Below are 19,028 nucleotides of genomic sequence, written 5' to 3'. Positions count from 1 at the left end.
CTCACAACTAGTAAGTGTCTGTGGCTGGATTTGAACTCAGGAAGATGAGTCATCCTGATTCTGAGCACCTGTGCTCTATCCACCCAGGCACCTAGATTTCAATCTACAAGGGACCTTAGAAAGTCTAGACAACAGTTGAGGAGTTCCTGATGGAAGATGACGGCTGGGTGAATGTTGAGACAGGAACTGGTGGGACAAATGTGGAGCAGAATCAGTGATCCTTGGAGAGTTGGATAAAGGAAGAAAATAAGATGACCCAGAGTTTAGAATTTTGGTTGGCCAGGAGGAAGTGTGATGGTGCCCTTCTGTAGAATCAAAGAATGGGCTCTTCCTCCCCTGTTAAATGTTTTCAAGGGAAGGCCAGATGTTCATTTATTGGTGATATTATAGAATACCAGATAGGATTAGGTCCTTGCTATTTCTGAGATTCTGGAATTCTGCAGAGGTTCATTTATTTGGTATTTTTAAAATATCCTATTCCCCCCTTCCTCATCTCAACCAGGACATATAAGATAGGAGGAAGTACTCAGTGATAAGAAAAAAAAAAAAAGTTTTGGTGTTTAAAAAAATGCCCCGATTTCATGGTTTTTCATTTTTATCCCTTGTCTGAATGTATTTCTTCTTTACTTTTCTTTCTTTGTCTTCTGTGGCATTCCACTAAAAGTTTTGCTCTTTGGGGAGTGGAATGTCTACTTAGGCTGTTGTTTGAGTTGACTGTGGGGGAGGGGAGGCGATATCCCATGGAGTGTATTTGCTTAACTTTCAGCTATTCTCAAAGGGTGGTCTGGGAACCCCTGGGGGTCACTAAGACCTTTCCAGAAGATCTACAAGATCTAAACTTTCCATAATGATACTAAGACTTTTGAATGTGGTTCGTTTTGATAGATATAACTTACATAAACAAAAACTCTTGTGGGGGGGCTTCAATAATTTTTTTTAAATGGAAAGGGGCCTAAGATCAAAAAAGGTTGAGAAATTTACTCCAACAAGAGTTCAGACCTGGCAAAAGATTCTACTTGCCTCAGCTCTCTAGGGATCCATAGAACATCTAAGAGTAGACCCTTTACTTTCCAAATGACTTCAGTAAATCACCAATATGATTACACACAAATGAGTTTGCTTCTATCCAGTTTCTGTGAGAGGCTTCAGTCCAAAGCTGAGGCTGCTACTATCTCTTTCTGGCTAGGGTCTCTGCATTCTGTCAAATGACAGGTAGGGACGGATCAGACCAAAGCCAGTCATTTAGGAGTCAGAAATCAGGAAGAAGGACATCTGGCAGAGACCATCCAATGACCTAGACAAAGATCAGCATTTTTTAGGTCTGGGGCCCTGAGAAGAAGTTGTAAACAAATAATGAATGAGGAGCATTTCTTGCCAGTCCTGGGCTGTAAGAAAGCCCAAAGACAAAATGCAGCTCTATTGAAAGATGTTTGTTCTCATTATTGATGGAAAAAAAAAAAACAGATCTGAGATCAGGTCTTCTTTATGTAAAGATCATGTGGTAAAATCTCTGCACAATTATTAAGCCCTTGGATTATTTACTGTGTAAACCCAACTGCACATATTGGTTTTCCCAAAAGTTCACCACATTCTTTCTGGTTATTAAGAAAGGTGGCCATAAAAGGTCCCCTCCTTCTTCCCTATCGTTGACCTTCTTCCCTTCCCAATCTCTTTTGGGAATGTCTGGCGGGGTTAACTTCCTTTCTGTCCATATCCTTTGTTCTTTGGAGGCTTCCGCATCTTTTTGCCACAAATGAGAAGAATATGTCCTCGAACATTTCCAAACGCAGGTGATTCAAGGTCATAGGCAGGAAGTTGGCCCAACCATTGTGGTGTACCTAATCTTGGTCTATATCAGGTTAAAATATCATCTAAACAGATTGGAAAGTGGGTCAAAGGATGCCCTTCCCCCCTTCCCCAAGGAATGGCACACCTACCACTATTAACTCTGTATCTTAAAATCATCGGGACTCTGTTGACTAATTTATTACATTGTTAGTGATTGTGTTCTTGTTTAGCTATCTGAAAGAGCAGAGTTAATATGATCTAGATTGCCTTTCCCATCTTTTCTGCGTGGACATTATACCTCCTGTTTTTAATTCCTGGGAACTATGCCAGGTTTTCAAGGACTGAGTCAAGAACAAAATAAATATTTGTCGGTCTTTTTTTTTTTTTTTTTTTAATGCGAGTTCCATGTAATCCAACAGATCCAAAGAATGTGTTTAATTGTTTTTCAGTTGTTATTTTTAATTAAGTCAAGATTCAAAGGGTCAGTTTACTCTTCCAATTTGTGATTCAAGCAATTGTCTGGGTCTTCCTTCCCAAGTCCAGATTAAATGACTGAAATTGATTCCATTAAAGCGGTCCAAATTATACTTTATACTTCAAGATATTAATTAGTCCCTGGCAAGTTAGTAGTAGCTGGAAGTGGCTTTCTGGAAACTCCCGGGAAACTATTTCATTTAAGTTCCTTTTCTTTTTAAAAGGAATTAAAGTGAAATGTTTGGGGATCGCCAGTGAGATATTTAAAAACTAGGGATCCTTGTGTATTTGTGAAAAGATCCTACCCTATGTTTTGAGATGAAAAGAAATCTGGATTCCCACAGAGATACATGTCTTCTAGATATTAATTAGGTCCTGGCAAATTAGTGGTAGCTGGAAGTGGCTTTCTGGAAACTCCCCGCAAACTATTTCATTCAAGTTCCTTTTCTTTTTAAAAGGAATTAAAGTGAGATCTTTGGGGATCGCCAGTGAGATATTTAAAAACTAGGGATCCTTATGTATGTCGTGAAAAGAACTGCCCTGTGCTTTGAGATTAAAAGAAGTCTGGATTCCCACAGAGATACACGTCTGTAATCCTGTGTGAAATGTTTCCTTTCCCAATAACGCCTGTTGGCTGCAATGCCTCTGGAGTTGCGAGCCCTGGAAAACAGGCGGCCAGAAGTCCTGCGTAGGAAGCCCATCATCACCTGTTGGGGCCCTGAGCGTGAGCAAGCGGCTTGGGGGCTGGTCCTGCTCCAGCCTCACGAAGTACTGCCCACCATTCCGACAGGACCAGTCCCGGGGAGCGGATCGCCCCGGCGTCTGGAATGCAGTTTGTTTTTGCTGGAGACTTTGCCCTATAGTAGAGACCAGTTGAGGGTGGGGTTTCCCAGCCCTCCGCCCCCCCCCCCGGCCCCCCAGACCCCTTTCTGGCTGGGCTCAGAACTGCAGTTTTTAAAGTTAGGAGCGGGGGAGCGTGCTCAGGAGGCTGGGACAATGGAGGAAAATGAAAGCCAGAAATTTGAGCTCTGCCTTCCCTGCTCGGCAGACAGCAGACAGATGAAGGGTAAGTAACAGAATCATTCAAAGATGGAGTTCCATTTAAGCGTGTCCCTCGCTGCTGCTTTTTATAACTCGAGACAGAGTGCACGGCAAAGAGAGAACGGGAGGAAAAGGAACACGATTTCTCTTGTGCATGTGGCTGTTCAAAAGTCCTTTAACTTCTTGCGTTGGATTTATCTTAAGGAAGCCTTTTTTCCTTTTCTCCTCGACTCCCCAAAGCAGAAAACTTGGTGAACTGATGTCACATTTCGTGACATACTCCGCTAGCATATTATGAGCGCTGCTCGCTAGGCAAGGCTCTGTACCGCGAGCTGGAGTTTTAAGACAGAGTTTGGGCTCCTTAGCTGTAATGAAGCCCTTTATGTGAATGAAGCTCACTGCGAGGCTGCCGAGGGGTCCCATTCAAGGCTTAGCGGCGAGGCTGAGTTGTGAATTGCACCAGGCAAGTTTATTTGTTTTGTAGTCGCTGCTGCAGCTTTTGGAAGAAGCCGAGCAGTTTGATCAGCGTGGGTTTCTGTTATTGGTTTTTGGTTTGCTTGTTTGTTTTTTTTAGCTTTGTATCTCAGGTTGGTTTTGAAGCATTTTGCTCCAATGAAGTTGTCTTTGGGACGAAAGCTCAATGCTTGACTGGAAATGGAAGAATTCGCTAGCTAAGCAAAGTTGGAGGGGGCGTGGGGGATAGCTAGGGTAAGGTAGGATTGGGAAACCAGGTTTTGGGGTGACTCCCTTTCTAAATCACCTACCAGAGGGACATGTCTATTTCTCCCACCCATCCCCGGGGAATTCCCAGAAGCTTACAGTTCCAAGGACGTTGTAAAAATGGGGCCGGGAATGAATGGTCGCTTCAGCAACATTTTGCTGCGGCTACCTTGTGACGATGCCTTATAGAGTCCCTGAGTACGGTGTAGATGGCATGCTCTGAAAACGCTTAAATCTGAGCCCCACCTCCTCCTGAAGTTCATTCAGAGGCCATTTAACAACAGAAATATGTGTTCCATGGCATAGCAATCAGTGTGGGGGTCGGGATTATCCACTTGGGGAAAGGTATGTTTTCATCTGGTATGTAAAAGGGGAAGTCATCAATGACTCATCTACCGGGAAAATGCAAAACTAAGCCCCCACAGAAGAAAATGTAATTAGAATGGAGGGGAAACCTCGGGGGGAAATGGAGAGGATTTAGGCTTGGGAAACTTTGGAGGGCTGCGACTTAGATTTGTAGGAATTGGGATTGGCAGGAATTGCAGTGCTCACCCAATCTAGAGTCCCGTCTGTATCTTAAAAGATGCTTGCAAATGATTATTCCCGAAGTCAAAAATATGGTCCCGAGAAAAAGTATGTGGAGAAGCCCCAAGACATTGAGATTTCTAGATAAGATGCTTAAAAAAAAAAAAAAAAAAAAAGATGGTTATGGAAAACTTGATGAGTGGACTGTGACTTCAGCTGAAGAATTGCAGCCCCAGAATAGGATGAGAATATATTGCAGGAGCTAGTCTGACTGGTCAGTATGAATAAGGAGCAAACAGAATGGCAAGTTATCTCTAATCATCTGGAAACACCTGAGAATTCAACAGCATCTGGTCATTGTGCCATGGGCAAGGAGGGAGCTGTCAACTGTAGGGATTCTTGCTGACTTCGTAGGTGGGTTGGGAGATACCTTCCCATGTCATGTTTAAAGCCCACAGTCCCTACTGAGTCCCTTAGGGTTGCTAGAGGGACCTGCAGATGCTCTAGGACATCTGCTCCAGTTTTAATATTGGTGTTAAAAAAAAAAAAAAAAAGTGCCCAGGCTGGTAGAGAAATCTCCTCTCCAAGCCACCCAAGTCTGGTTATACTTGGTTACCATAGAAGACCTTTGGAGAGCAGGGCTGGGGATGACCAGGCTGGATACATAATGGCTGTCCCAAAGGGATTGGTCTCTACTACCTCCTCTGCTACTCCACTGCCTCTCCTAACTCTGTAAGCTGTCAGGAATGTGGGTTGGGGGACCCCCAGAGGCCAGACTGAAAAGAGTATCAAACCACCCAGTCTTGTTTTATTCTAAAACCTACATCCCTGGTAATTGCTGTGCCCTTGGGGATGGGAGGTGAATGAAAGGACTGAAGTTGTCAAAATCCCATTCTTTTGCCCGGAAGATCCTTTCATTTGCTGCAGGCTGTGTGTTGAAATAAAAGTAAACCAACCAGACTGGAATCCAGAGACTTGGATTATCTTCCCAGATCAGTCACTAACTAGGCAAAATAATTTTAGTAAAAATCCTATACTTTTTTTGAACCTCAATTTCCTTATGTTTAAAATGAGGTTTTCCTGAGTCCCCTGAAGACTTCAGATAAAATCTCCTTGCAGACAGGTGATGGATATAAAATGCAAAACAAGATGTTTATTTTTGGACTTGGTCAATGTAGGGCATTGTTTTGCTGAACTCTGTGTTGTGAAGGATTCTTTTTTTCTTTTTCTTTTAATTAAAGTGGGAAGGTTGTGGGAGGGAAAGATAAATTCTTGTGAAATTAATTTAAAAAAATTTATAACAAAGGGAAGTAAACTCTAGATTATCTGTTGGGGCTGTTTCCAACTCTTTGTTTCTTGGCAAAAGTACTGGAAATCGTTTCTTTCTCCAGGGGAAACTGAGGCCACCAGGATTAAGCGACTTGCTTGTGGTCACACAGCTACTGTCTGAGGCTAGATTTGAACTTGGGAAGATGAGTCTTCTTGACTCCAGGCCAGGTACTCTATTCACAATGCCACCTATCAGCTTGCCAGATTAGTTAGGCAAAAGAAATAACTCAACAATGAGGACAGCGCAATGGAAAAGGTAAAATGGTAATCAAATAATAGTATGGAAGCAATAACCATGAATTGGAATAGACTTTGGGAGATAGAAGAAGCTGGAAGCCTCTGGGGTACATATCCTGAACATACAGAGCAGTTGAACAACAACAAGGCTGCTTAGGGCAGTGAAGGATAGAAGTTCATGGATTTGTAGCTGTTGGTAGAAGCGAAAGCTCTTGCAGTATCTTCCTGTTACTTGTTTGATCAAATCTTAATATTACTTATCTCATTCTAAAGCAAAAAAGAAATGAGGAGAGTTGACTAGATGATTTTTAAGGTCCTTTCCGTCTCTACCGATCTCTCATCTGTGATGAGGTCCTGAATGATATATTTGAGGGAGAGAAACTAAGGAATTGGTCCCTGAGGCAAGCAGGGAGAAGGCACTGATTGAGATCAGTTTAACTTCATGGTCTCCCTCCCTGGGGAGGTCCTCCAATCAGAAATCCACGTTATGTCAAACCCCTGAGACCCATCTTCTGTTGGAGTAGTTTTACTTTGCCATGTCCTGTCAAAAATCCCAGTCATGTTCCTGAGGTTAAATTTTCCCTTTACAATCTACTTATGGGGCATCCCATGGCTACTGCCTTCCTTTTTTTTTTTTTGCTCAGCCGCCATGGCATTCTGCTTCAGGGTGTCTTTCTCCTAATCCCTCCCACTATCTCTCCTACTCCACTATGCTTCTCAACCCAGTTCTTATAGCTAGCTAACTCTTTTTGGGGTGCTGAGTCCTTTTCAGGATTTAGCCTGCCAGCTAGGACACTCCCCAAGCTCATGGGGCACTCCCTTTCTACTGGGTAATTGAGTTCCACTGAGGAATTTGTTTCTATGTTCTCCCAACTCTATTTCCTGTTTGCCATTGCTGCTGTCCATTGTATCCCTGCATTGTCAAAGAGAATGGCCATTGTGAATTTTCCACATGACTGAACCCCACGTTTTGGTGCCTACCATCATCTGGTGTCTATATCACTCATATCAATCTGTATTGTTTATTTAAATGTAAATTTAAATCTGATAGCCCCTCATAGACACTCTCAATGCTCTTTCCAAAATGTCAGCCTCAAATACACAAACCTTTTAATTATTTTCTGTCATTTTTGTTCTTCTGAAGGCATGGTCTGGCCTATATGGGAGTGTCCAAGAAAGGATAATAAGCTTTGAGTACAAAAGTGTGTCAGCTGCTCTTTTATCCCTTGGATATCTTTTTTTTTTTTTTTTTTTTTTGGGAGGGGGGTGAGTAGTATAATCCACAAATAATCTGCATTTGTATTTTATACATGATAGTAATGATAACAACTGCTATGTGGATTAGCATTTTAAAGTTTGCAAAGCGCTTGCTTTATGTATTATATATTATCTTACATATTATATATGTGATTTATGTTTATATGTATGTGTATAAGCTTACTATCTCACATGATATGTGTATGTATATAAATACATATAAGTAAGCTAAGTGATATGTACATTATTATCCCCATTTTACAGATGAGGGAAAAGATTTAGGGTGAAGCAATTTATCATAGCTATTAAACTGAGAAGGAAAGATCAGAACGCAGCTCTTTTGGACTCCAAATCTAGCATTCTGTCCAAATCTAGCATTGAATGCTAGATTCTACACATAGAATGCTGTATAGATTCTTACTACATAGAATAAGTATTCTCTATTATGGTCAATATGGATAGTCCTAATCCTTGTACTTTGGCAAAAAAGGAAAAAAGTCAAAAATCAGTTAGCTGTAAGTCAGCCTGGATATTTTCTCTATCTCTGGCCAAGGGTCTACAATTTAAGGGAAGAAGTCAGGACCAGAATGAAGCTGTTGATATAAAAATAAGGCCTGTTTCTATAAACCTTCTATAAGATATTCTTAGCACTGGCAAAATGGAAAAAGCACTAGAGTTAAAGTCAGGAGACCCAGGTACAAATTCTGTAGCCAATGTGCTGTGCACCTATGGATGGAATATTACCCTCTCTGAATGTCACTTTCCTCAACTGTTAAAGGAGACAGAGAGAAGAGAGAGAAAAAGACAGAGAGACAGAGGTAGAGGAGAGAGAGAGAGAGAGAGAGAGAGAGAGAGAGAGAGAGAGAGGAAAGACACAAAAAGACAGAAAGAGAGACAGAGAGAGGGAGAGAGGAGAGAGAGAGAGATAGTGACAGAGATAACAGAGAGACATAAGACACAGAGAGAAAGGCAGAGAGAGAGACTATAATACTATATAATATTTATACTTTTTACCTCATAGGTCACCATGCAAAGTAATTTGTTAGTCTTGAGGCAGGACATCAGGTCGAATTATTTTGACTGTGTGAAAGTGACCAGAGTTTCTCAAAGTCTAGGCTAGTAGAGCATGAATGCTGTTTTCCTATGGAGCTGGTGAGACTTTGAGGGACTAGAGACAGATGGTGTGTCTGGCATCAGAACATCAATGTTGATAAGCCCTGAGCTGTTTATTACATTAAAACAAGCGTTCTTAACATAGGTACAAGGATGGATTTCAGGGAGGGTGTGACCTCAGTTTGAGGGAATGGCATATTTGTTTTCACCAACCTTTGGTTTTCATCGTCGTTCTATGAATCTTTTTTCATAGTTTCGAAGCTTAATGCTGAGAAGGGGTTCATCCATAGGCTTTAGCAGACCCGCGGAAGAGTTTGTCACACATACAAAATCTTGCTAAAGGTTTGTTGTCATAGGGAATTTCCAGATGAGAAAACTCCCTTTACCAGTGCAAGATGCCATTTACTATTTCAGATAAATCCCAAAGGTCACTAACTGGGGGAATAAATATTTGGCTACGACTCACAGAGGTGGTATCATAATTGAAGAAGGGTTGCCACCTTCATGGGTGAATGGTAAGAGAAGAATGTGAAGGCTGGAAAGTCACTGGGAGGCCATCCATTCAGACTCCTCTTTAACCAAAAGGCTATTCCTTTTTTTTTATTATTTTTTATTTAATAGCCTTTTATTTACAGATTATATGTATGGGTAACTTCACAGCATTAACGATTGCCAAACCTCTTGTTCCAATTTTTCACCTCTTACCCCCCACCCCCTCCCCTAGATGGCAGGATGACCAGTAGATGTTAAATACATTAAAATCTAAATTAGATACCCAATAAGTATACATGACCAAAATGTTATTTTGCTGTATATAAAGAATCAGACTCTGAAATATTGTACAATTAGCTTGTGAAGTAAATCAAAAATGCAGGTGGGCATAAATATAGGGATTGGGAATTCAATGTAATGGTTTTTAGTCATCTCCCAGAGTTCTTTCTCTGGGCGTAGCTGGTTCAGTTCATTACTGCTCCATTGGAAATGATTTGGTTGATCTCCTTGCTGAGGATGGCCAGGTCCATCAGAACTGGTCATCATATAGTATTGTTGTTGAAGTAAGTATATAATGATCTCCTGGTCCTACTCATTTCATTCAGCATCAGTTCATGTAAGTCTCTCCAGGCCTTTCTGAAATCATCCTGTTGGTCATTTCCAAAAGGCTATTCCTGTTCCAAGGTCCCAGCACCTTTCTCTATAAGACATAGAAAATTAGGGGCAGAGCAAAGATTGGCATTCTGACCACCTGACTTTCAAGGGAGTATATTTTCACTTAACTCATTGAGGGGCCAATCACACTTATGAAATCACCTATTTGAAGAATTGAACCACATAATAAATATCTCAAGAGGTTTATTAAATACCTGCTGTATACAAAGCCTATGGTAGGAGTTTCAGAGCCAAAATCAAAATGGTCCCCATTCTTAAGGAGTTTATATTCCCATGGACACTGAATGGGCCCGAATGATTGAACTGAACTGAGTGAAATTGGCTCACATCTTTCTGAAAAATGTTATAGTTATCCCTTCCACATTTCAGAGTGGGGCAGGGTATGCCCCTCCCCAAATTTCATGTGAAATATTTTGTTCCATCTTTTGTATTAGGCAATTCTGAATTTTTTTCTCCTTTTCTTTTATGAGAATTGGGTCAAAGGCTCTGTGTCAACTGTGGCTTCCACAAAACTCCCAAAGAATTCCCATTTAATTTCATAAGCAGATCTGTGATATCAGATCTGTGATGGGGAAAGTCATGATGTGAAGGATTAATTTACTTTCTTGTTGACATCTGAGGCTAAGTGAATAGAATTTTTGGCTCTAAAGTCAGGTTTTTGTCTATGTGACCCTGGGCTATCTCAGCTTCAGTTTCTTCATCTGTAAAATTAGAATAATAATTAGATCTGCTTTTTATAAGATTGAAATGAGATAACCACATGTAAGGTACTTTACAAATCTTAAAATGCTACCTAAATTTTATCATTATCATTGTTTCTCTACTTTTCTGTGAAGCTAGAGGAAGAAACTTTAAAGATTATCTAGTTCTAATGAGGAAACTGATACTTGGAGAGTTAAAATAACTTTCCGAAAGCAACCTAGTAATAGCCAAAATTTAATATACCCAAATCCTCTAAGTAAAGATATAGAGGCAGTATATCATATGGCCAAGAGGTTTTGGAGTCTGGATCAAATCCTACTACAGATACCTACAAGCTATATGAAGCAAGATAAATTGCCACACTTCTATAGAATTCACTTTTTATCATTTGTAAAATTGGGGCACTGTGGTGGGGGAGAAATTGGGCTTAATGACTTGGAAGGTTTCTTCTGGATTTAAACAACGAAACTGTGATTATGAATTCCATAATCTTTCTAGTCCATCACTTCCTTGAAGAAGCCCTTGAAACTCAATACCTGAATAACTAGGCCTCTTCCTATCTCTCCAATCTTTCACATTACTCCCCTTTACATGGTCTCCAGTTTAGTGATACTTGCCTTATGTTTCTTGTAGAAGCCACTCCATCTCCCCTCTCTTCACTTTCACAATTTTCTCCCTCCCCATTTTTGCCTCCTGGCTACCTTTCAAATGGAAGCTAAAAATCCACCTTCTGAAAGAAGTATTTCCCCATCCCCATTTGTGTCTAGTGCCTTCACTTTGTTGAAGTACTCCAATTCATCCTGTTTGTGTTTTATTTATAATCATTTAAATGGGGTCACCTTCATTAGACTGAGGGGGAGAATTTTTTCTTTTGTTTTTATTCTCAGACCTTAGTACACTTCCATTATTCACATAGTAGACACTTCATAAATACTTGCTGACTAGATTCACCCTTTGGAAGATTAAGGAATATGTTTCTGTAGATGCTGCCATCTACTGCCATCCATGGTGGGAATTGTCCCGAGGAACTGAAAGAAGTCAGCCAGAAGAAGTCACTCAGTTTTCTTTGAATCATACTTTCACATTAGGGTCTTAGTATTTGGTTTGACTTAGACTTGCAGAATCTCAGAAGACATCGATGTATAAATGTTCCTAATAAATAATAGTGGTGAAGTAGGGCAGGGAATATTCTGGTTCCCTTTTTACTCTTGGTGAGGGAGGTCTTTACCCCCCCCCCCCCAGCCCCTGGCTATAATCATTATTCAATAGAACTATTATGATTTGTGAAACAATGAGCCTGGGAGGTCCTTGAACTATATTCTCCCAGGTCCCCCACCCACTCTCTTCTCCCTTTTGTTTTCATCCCTGGTTATTTCTGAAAGACCTAATTGAAAGAGTACATTTATGTCCTAGTGGCTGCAGTTGTAAATGTCATTCTCCCCTCGGGCATGGGAGATTTTTCCTGTGGCCACTCTTGTAGCTGAGCTTGGCCCCTTGGAGGAAGAGTATCATATTACTGGGATGTGTGTTCAAAGAGCTCATTATGAAAAGAAGCATCTCTTTTCTGGGTGGAACAGGTATCTGATGCCAGGGGGGCACATGAGAGGTAGAGCATATTGAAACAAAGGAAAGATGAGTAACGAAAACTTCAGTTTTCTGAGTTATAGGTCACAATCCTTATCTGACCATCACATAGGAGTGAAATTGGATTTTTTTTTAAATTTCTTTAACTCTGGTCATGTGAATGAATAAATGTATTTTCAGAAAATCCATAAGCAAGAAGAATTAGAAAGACGACAGTAGAAGTGACCTTTCCAGTGAGAAGTGTTAAGGGATAAGGACAGGCCAACTGGAACGAAAGATGAGAGTTATTTACAAGGAAAGTGAAGAATTCTTGCTCCTCCTTTTCCAGTTTCTCTGAGATAAAATATATTTACTCTCAGTGATTACTCTTCTTGTTCTGTCTTCATTTCAGGAGAATAAATAAATAGCTCTTGTAAATCTATGGAGGAGACCTCAAGTACTTGAAGAATTGGTGATTGGAAATGTTCGTAGTTGTTAAGTTCATAATAAATAAGCATTTTAAAATGTATTTCATCAAAGTGGGGAACTTCTGGGAGGGAGAATGCCATTTAATCAACACATCTCAACTATGGATAGAATCACCTGCTTCATTGTGCTTTGTATATGCTTATTTCCATAGCTGTGTGTGTTGTATTCCACTCCCCCCCTAGAAAAAGTGCCAAGAGAACCCAAACAGTCTCATTTTTGTGGCTCCAATTGGCTAGCAGTGTTTCTTGTATGTGATGAGTGCTTGGCAGCTGGTTGAAGCAGTGGACAGAATGTTGGACTGAGAGTTAATGAGGACCCCGATTCAAATTCTGCCTCAGACTTCTAGCTGTGTGATTCTAGGCAATGCACTTAATTTTTCCCAAATTCGATTTTGTCATTAGTAAAGTGGGGATGGGGCAACTTGGTAGTCCAGTGGATAAAGTGCTGGTCCTGGTGTCAGGAAGACTCATATTCCTAAGTTTAAATTTGACCTCAGAAATTTAGTAGCTGTGGTGACCTTAGGTCACTTAACCTTGTTTGCCTCAGTTTCCTCATCTGTCCAAAAAAAAAAAAAAAAAAGGCTGGAAAAGGAAATGGCAAACCACTCCAGTATCTATGCCAAGAAAATCCCAAGTGGGATCACCAAAGAGTCAGACACTATTGAAAAGAAAATGACTGAACAGCATTTCCCAGGGCTATTGTGAGGATCAAGTGATATCAAATGTAAAAGTGCTATGTAAAAGTTAACCTATGTTAATGCAGCTGTTGTTGCTATTGTCATGTCTGTTGTTTGTTAGCATTAGTATTATTGTTGTTATTTTTGTCATTTGTTCTTCGTTTTCAAAGCAGACCATAACATCAGGGAGGTGATACCATGACATGCAAATGAATTGGATTTAAGTGATGTCTCATGACAATATACAGTCTTCCTTAGTTTATCCCCCATCTGTTCTACCCTTGTCTGTTAGATAGGAGAGCCCAGGTTTGCTACCCACAGGGAAAGGATAACCATCTGATTGCCTGATAATGGAAAAGAGTGCCCTAAATAAACAAAATCTACCCTTGATCTATAATCCTCATTTAATCCAGTAGTTCCAAGGCTTCCCCATCCCCCTCAATCATGTCTACTACAGCTACCAAAAGTTTACAAAATCCATTCATTTGGTTACACTGGCTTCCTTAGACTGGTCCGGGCTGGAAGTTTATAATTAGTAAAGTAACAGGAAATGGAAGGATCAGCTAGATGTGTTTCTAGAGCCTACATTTGTGACTGGGCAAGTCAGCTGCCCAGGAAAAATCATTTTGAAATTCAAATATATTTTTCTGGGTAACTGAGGAATACATTAGTTCTTTCCTCCCAGATTGACTATTCTAGGCAAAACAAGGGGACCATAACGGATTTGATGATATTTCTTTAAGATCGTTTAAATCCTTTTCCAGTTCTCTATTTTCATGAGAGAAACACATTCATGTCGATGATTCATTTAATTTTTAGTGATTTATTTTTAAAAAGCAAATTCCAGTGTTATAGGGGCAATAATCAGAAGCTCTGAGTGCAGATTCATGCTGAGATACAGACTAGTTGTTTGATCTGGGCAAGTCAAATGACCACTATTTTGTCTTGGTCTTTTCAACCTTAGAGTGGAAAAAACAATAGCCTCACCTCCCTCCCATGATTTTGGAGAATCACATGAGATAATATTTGGGTTGAAGTTGATTTATTATTTCTTTTATTTTATTAAATAGCATCTTATTTTTTCCCCAGTTACATGTCCAGAAAATTTTCAGCATTCGTTTTTTTAACCAGAAAATAAAGAGATATAATAATAGCAAAGATACACTTAAAAGAAATATCTATCAATAAAAATCCATTACATGACAGTAACAATGAAATTTAAAATGCAAGATATACAAGTATTCTTAGAAAGAGAATAAGAAATGAGTTCAATCATTACCAGCAGTGGGACCTTCCATGCAATGGATCAGTAAAAAAAAAAAAAAAATAGAAGCTGCTCATACTTAACTAGGAAGAGGAGTAAGAGAGAAGAATCATATGTTTCCCTGTTGATCTGTCCTTCATTGTAATGGTCCCAGGTATGAATAAGTCCTTTATAAACATCAGGATTCATTTTTACAAGATTTTGAGTTCCAATCTTTTTTCCTTCCTCGAAAATGATGGGTAGTTTGATGTAGTTTGTACATGTGCTATCATATAAAACGAAACATAAGAGTTGTAAAAGAAGAAATAGATCAAAAGGGAAAAAAAAGACCATGAGAAAGAATAAAGGTAAGTGAAAAACAATTTTGCTTTGATCTACATTCAGAGCCCATCAGTTCTTTATCTGAGTATGGATAGCATTTTTCTTTGTGAGTACTTTGTACTTGTCTTGAATCTTTGTATTGCTGAGAAGAGCTGAGTTATTCATAATTGATCATCACATAATATTGCTGAAGCTGTGTATAATGTTTTCCTGGTTCTGCTTGATGCACTTTGCACCAATTCATGCAAGTCTTTCCAAGTTTTTCTGAAGTCTGCCTGTTCATGCAAATAAGATAATATGTGTGAAATACTTAGCCTAGTGCTTGGCACATAGTAAGTACTTAATAAATGCTTGTTTCCTTCCCTTCCTTTCTTCTTTTAACTTCAGTTTGCTCATCTGTGAAGTTAGTGTTTTGAAGACCAAATGAAACAGTATGTGTAAAGCACTTTGGCAGACTTTAAAGTTCAATGAAGATGTAAGCAATTATTTGCATTTCATGTGGTATAACAAAAATTACTCTAATATGCCAGTAAGAAGTGATATTCATTCATGCAGAGTTCTACTCTGCAAGAGTCTGGAAAGCATTTTCTTAATTATCAAAGAAAGATTAAATTATGCCCACTAGAGTTTTGTTGTATTTTAATTATCTGATTGTTGGTAAACCATTTTTCAAACCATATTCTATTCATTCCAATTCTACTCCTTTCAAGATGCTTTTTCTGATCCCCAAGAGCAGAAAAAAAATTCCTGCTTAGCTTTTTATAGGACTTTATTTTGTAATGACCTGATAATGTACTTAATATTTTGTGCATAAAAGCTGTCTGTTAGAGGCAGTGTGGGGGAGAAAGTAGCCTCAGAGTCAGAAAGTTTTACCTCTTCTTTGTGCTGGTGGTATAGTTCTGTGTGCATCTTTTAGATCCCCCAGATCTCAATTCTCCAAACCGAAAAACAAATGAGTAGGTAAAGGGAGCTTGCTCACTGGTAGTTTCCAATGCCATCACAAATATGGTCCAAAAATAAAGCTAGTTATTGTCTTGTCTTGTCTCCCTTAACTTTGTATTTCCCCATTTACCCCTGCAATGCCAGAAAAATAGCTTGTATTTAGGAAATGCTTAATGAAACCATTAGGCCAGCTAAGTGGCACAAGGGATGGACCATAAGGATGGAGGTGGGTCATTTAATCTCTGTTTGCCTTAATCCACTGGAGAAGGAGATGCCAAACCACTTCAATATTTTTGCCAAGGAAACCCAGTGAACAGTGTTGCTGTGATATGTCCATAAGGTCATGAAGAGCCGGACACAGCTAAACAACAGCAAAATCTTATGTTCCTTCTATCAGAGATAGCTCATAGATTCAGAGTCAAAGATTACCCATTTTTCAGATGAAGAATTAGACCCAGAAAAGTTGAATCAATTGCTTTTAAAGTCATACAAGTAGCAGTAAATGAGAGAAGGGGATTTGAATCAACCACCTTTGACTTCAGAGGCAACATTCTTTCCACTGTGCCATGATGATTCTCTGGGATCTCCAAATTCATTCTGAAGCATCCATCATGTCATTTCCTTCGTCACTGTCATTTTCTTATAGCATTCAGTTCAATTGAATTTTGCCCAAATGTTTTCCCCCTACAACCCTATAATCGTTAAATCTAATGGTGTTCTCATTTTTGCTCCATTTATGCTAATAAGGAGGAAATAGAATTTTTCAAGTAGATCATGATCCTTTGAGACTCTTGCTTTTATGTGCGGCAGCCATTATTTTTTGACCCCGGCAATGAATCCAATGTTTTAGGATTCAGCACCTGATTGTGAGGATTTCACAAGTAATTCTGTTGTCAGCATTAAATTTTCAATCAAAAATCCAGGTGAAATCATTAGAGGAATCTTTGGGGTGATATAGACTGCCTTTTGTGGCGGGAGATCAGAGAGGCAGAGTGGTATAGTCAAAGAAGGTATTCTGGTTTTGAACAATCCCAAGAGTGAAAAAATCAGAAATAATAGGGCCTTCAATTGGATTTAGAGGTTTCTAATGTGTAATTTTTGAATATTTTATCTGTTTTCTTTTTCCTTTACCATTTTCAAAAGAGATAAAATCTTAACTCAAATTTCTTTTTTTTTAAAGTTATTGATTTGTTTTCATGCCACTTTAATTTCCAGATATCTTTCCCACCTCCCATCAAGCTATATTTGGGAAATAGTTTTTAAAAAGCAGTTCAACAATAAACAAGTCTGACTAAGTCTGCAGTATTCTGTGTCATAGTCCCTTACTTCTGCAAAGAAAAGGGGAAGGTCCATGTTTTCAACCTTTCAGCCAGATCAAACTTCTTGGTCACTATAATCACACACACACACACACACACACACACACACACACACACACTTTTTTTTTTAACTAATGTTATAATAACTGGTCTCATAGAACCTCAAATGTGATTAAGGAGTTTTTAAGGATACCATATTCTTTCACTTTTCAGATCAGGGGAAAAGCAATCTTCATGTGACATCATCTGAAGATGCAGGATGTCTCCGAAACAAGGACCGCCTTGCTAATGGAAATAGTCATCTCTCAGTTTCCAAGTCTTCCCGAAACATCCCAAGGAGACACACCGTAGGTGGGCCCCGTAGTTCCAAAGAGATACTGGGAATGCAAACATCTGAGATGGACAGGAAGAGAGAAGCTTTCCTGGAACATCTGAAACAGAAATACCCTCACCATGCTACAGCCATCATGGGTCATCAAGAAAGGCTAAGAGATCAGGTAGGAAATATGGTGGTACCTCTACTAGGGTTTACCTTTTTGTTTGGAAAAAATGAGCAATTTTATTTTTAATCTTGATATACAAAACCTTAAGTGCAGTTTCTTTTTTTCTTTTCTTTTTTGCTCAGACAATTGGGGTTAAGTGACTTGTCCATGGTCACATGGCTAGGAAGTGTTAAAGTGGCTGAGGTCCTCCTGACTTCAGAGCTGGTACTGTATCTACTGCACCACCTATCTGCCCCATCAAGTATAGTTTCTTGAATATTCTTTATCTGATATGGAATAAGGGGGCTGAGTTGCAGAACACTGGAGTTGAAAGAGACATTTGGAAAGCCTAGAAAAGGAAATCTGGGATTAAAAAGAGCCTTGATTACATACTAGACGAAGATTTGGGGATGGTTAGCCCCAAAAACTTGGGTGAGGGAGGCACAAAGTATGATAGCCATCTTCCCGGATTTGAAGGGCTACACTTGGACAGAGTAATAAAATTTATTTTGCTAAATTCTGGAGAAAAGTACAAGTAGCAGTTGTTGAAAATTTCAAGTACCCAAATTCAGGTCATGTGTAAGAGCAAATTTCCTAATAATTATTGTTATCTATGGACAGCAACATTGGGAGGTAGTGACCTCCCCCTCCCTGGAGATCTTCAAGCAAAGGGCAAGTACCTGTTGGATATCTTGTTGAAGAAATTCATTTTTATGTACATGTTGGACCAATTAGTTGCTGAAGTCCTTTATAATGCCAGTTAATGGTATACTGGGTCAAGTCTCCCAAAGGAGGTCGTGGTCTTATTGCTTGTTGCGCCATTCAACACTCTATAGCAAGACCACGAGAATGGGGAAAGGGTATAAAATGAAAATGATTAAGGAGACAAAAAGGGATGGGCTTTCACATTCTTTTTTAGCTTGACTTTATCCTTGTATTTTTGTATAAAGGTAATAGGAGTGGAGAGACAGGTCAGAGAGAAAAGAGCCCGTATAATTAGTGCTCAGCTGATTCATCCTCTCTCTCCAATATGGTGCTTTCTCTGACTAACCACATTGGAAATCACATTGGAACTTAAATGGATTTGCCACCACCCACTCTACAGTATGTATCATAACAAAGATTTGAGGGCGGCCCCTACCCCATTTCTTAGGAAGCTGACATGCTTTTTGCCACAGATGTTTATTGTTTGTTTTTGCTTACTTTGCTCTTCACTCTTCTCAGCTACTTGTGCCCCAGCCCCAGCCCCAACATGTTATCTTGACAGCCACACTGATATCACTCAACTGTGACTTGGGATGCTATTGTTTCTTGGCTGGATGCAGTTACTTTATAGCAGATGACAGCAGGTTTGGGGGTGTGAGAGATATGATGCTTTGATAGACTTCACAAACTAAGCAGAGAACCTTATCAGGCTGGCCTACAAAAATATAGGAATTGGAAATAAAGAGCCCAGATGAGGGGCTCTTTATGCATAGGATGAGAATGATGGCGGTAAGAAGGCATGCTGATTGACTTTGATTTTTAATCTTAACCAGAAAGGCCAATTCATTCTTTTATGGCTAAGAATTTTGCTAGGTAGACATTTAAGTTAAATCTATATAGACAAGTTTTACAAA

General features: G+C 39.5%; 1 protein-coding gene across 8 annotated transcripts in view; it reads left to right on the top strand.

Annotated features, from left to right (window-relative positions):
- Nucleotides 1-19,028, top strand: part of KIAA1217 (KIAA1217 ortholog) — a 563,370-nt gene that overhangs the window by 176,072 nt on the left and 368,270 nt on the right. For 2 of the 8 annotated variants that reach the window (XM_031937971.1, XM_031937975.1), the window contains exon 2: nucleotides 17,141-17,424. In XM_031937971.1, the coding sequence (XP_031793831.1) occupies nucleotides 17,141-17,424 (284 nt within the window). Of the gene's footprint in view, nucleotides 1-2,920; nucleotides 3,329-17,140; nucleotides 17,425-19,028 lie in introns of those variants that run through there. The other 6 variants (XM_031937969.1, XM_031937970.1, XM_031937980.1 and 3 more) reach the window with 6 other exon arrangements.

This window comes from Sarcophilus harrisii, chromosome 5 (genome assembly GCF_902635505.1).
Source record: "Sarcophilus harrisii chromosome 5, mSarHar1.11, whole genome shotgun sequence".
Classification (NCBI taxonomy): Eukaryota; Metazoa; Chordata; class Mammalia; order Dasyuromorphia; family Dasyuridae; genus Sarcophilus; species Sarcophilus harrisii.
This window is presented reverse-complemented; position numbering and strand designations above follow the sequence as displayed.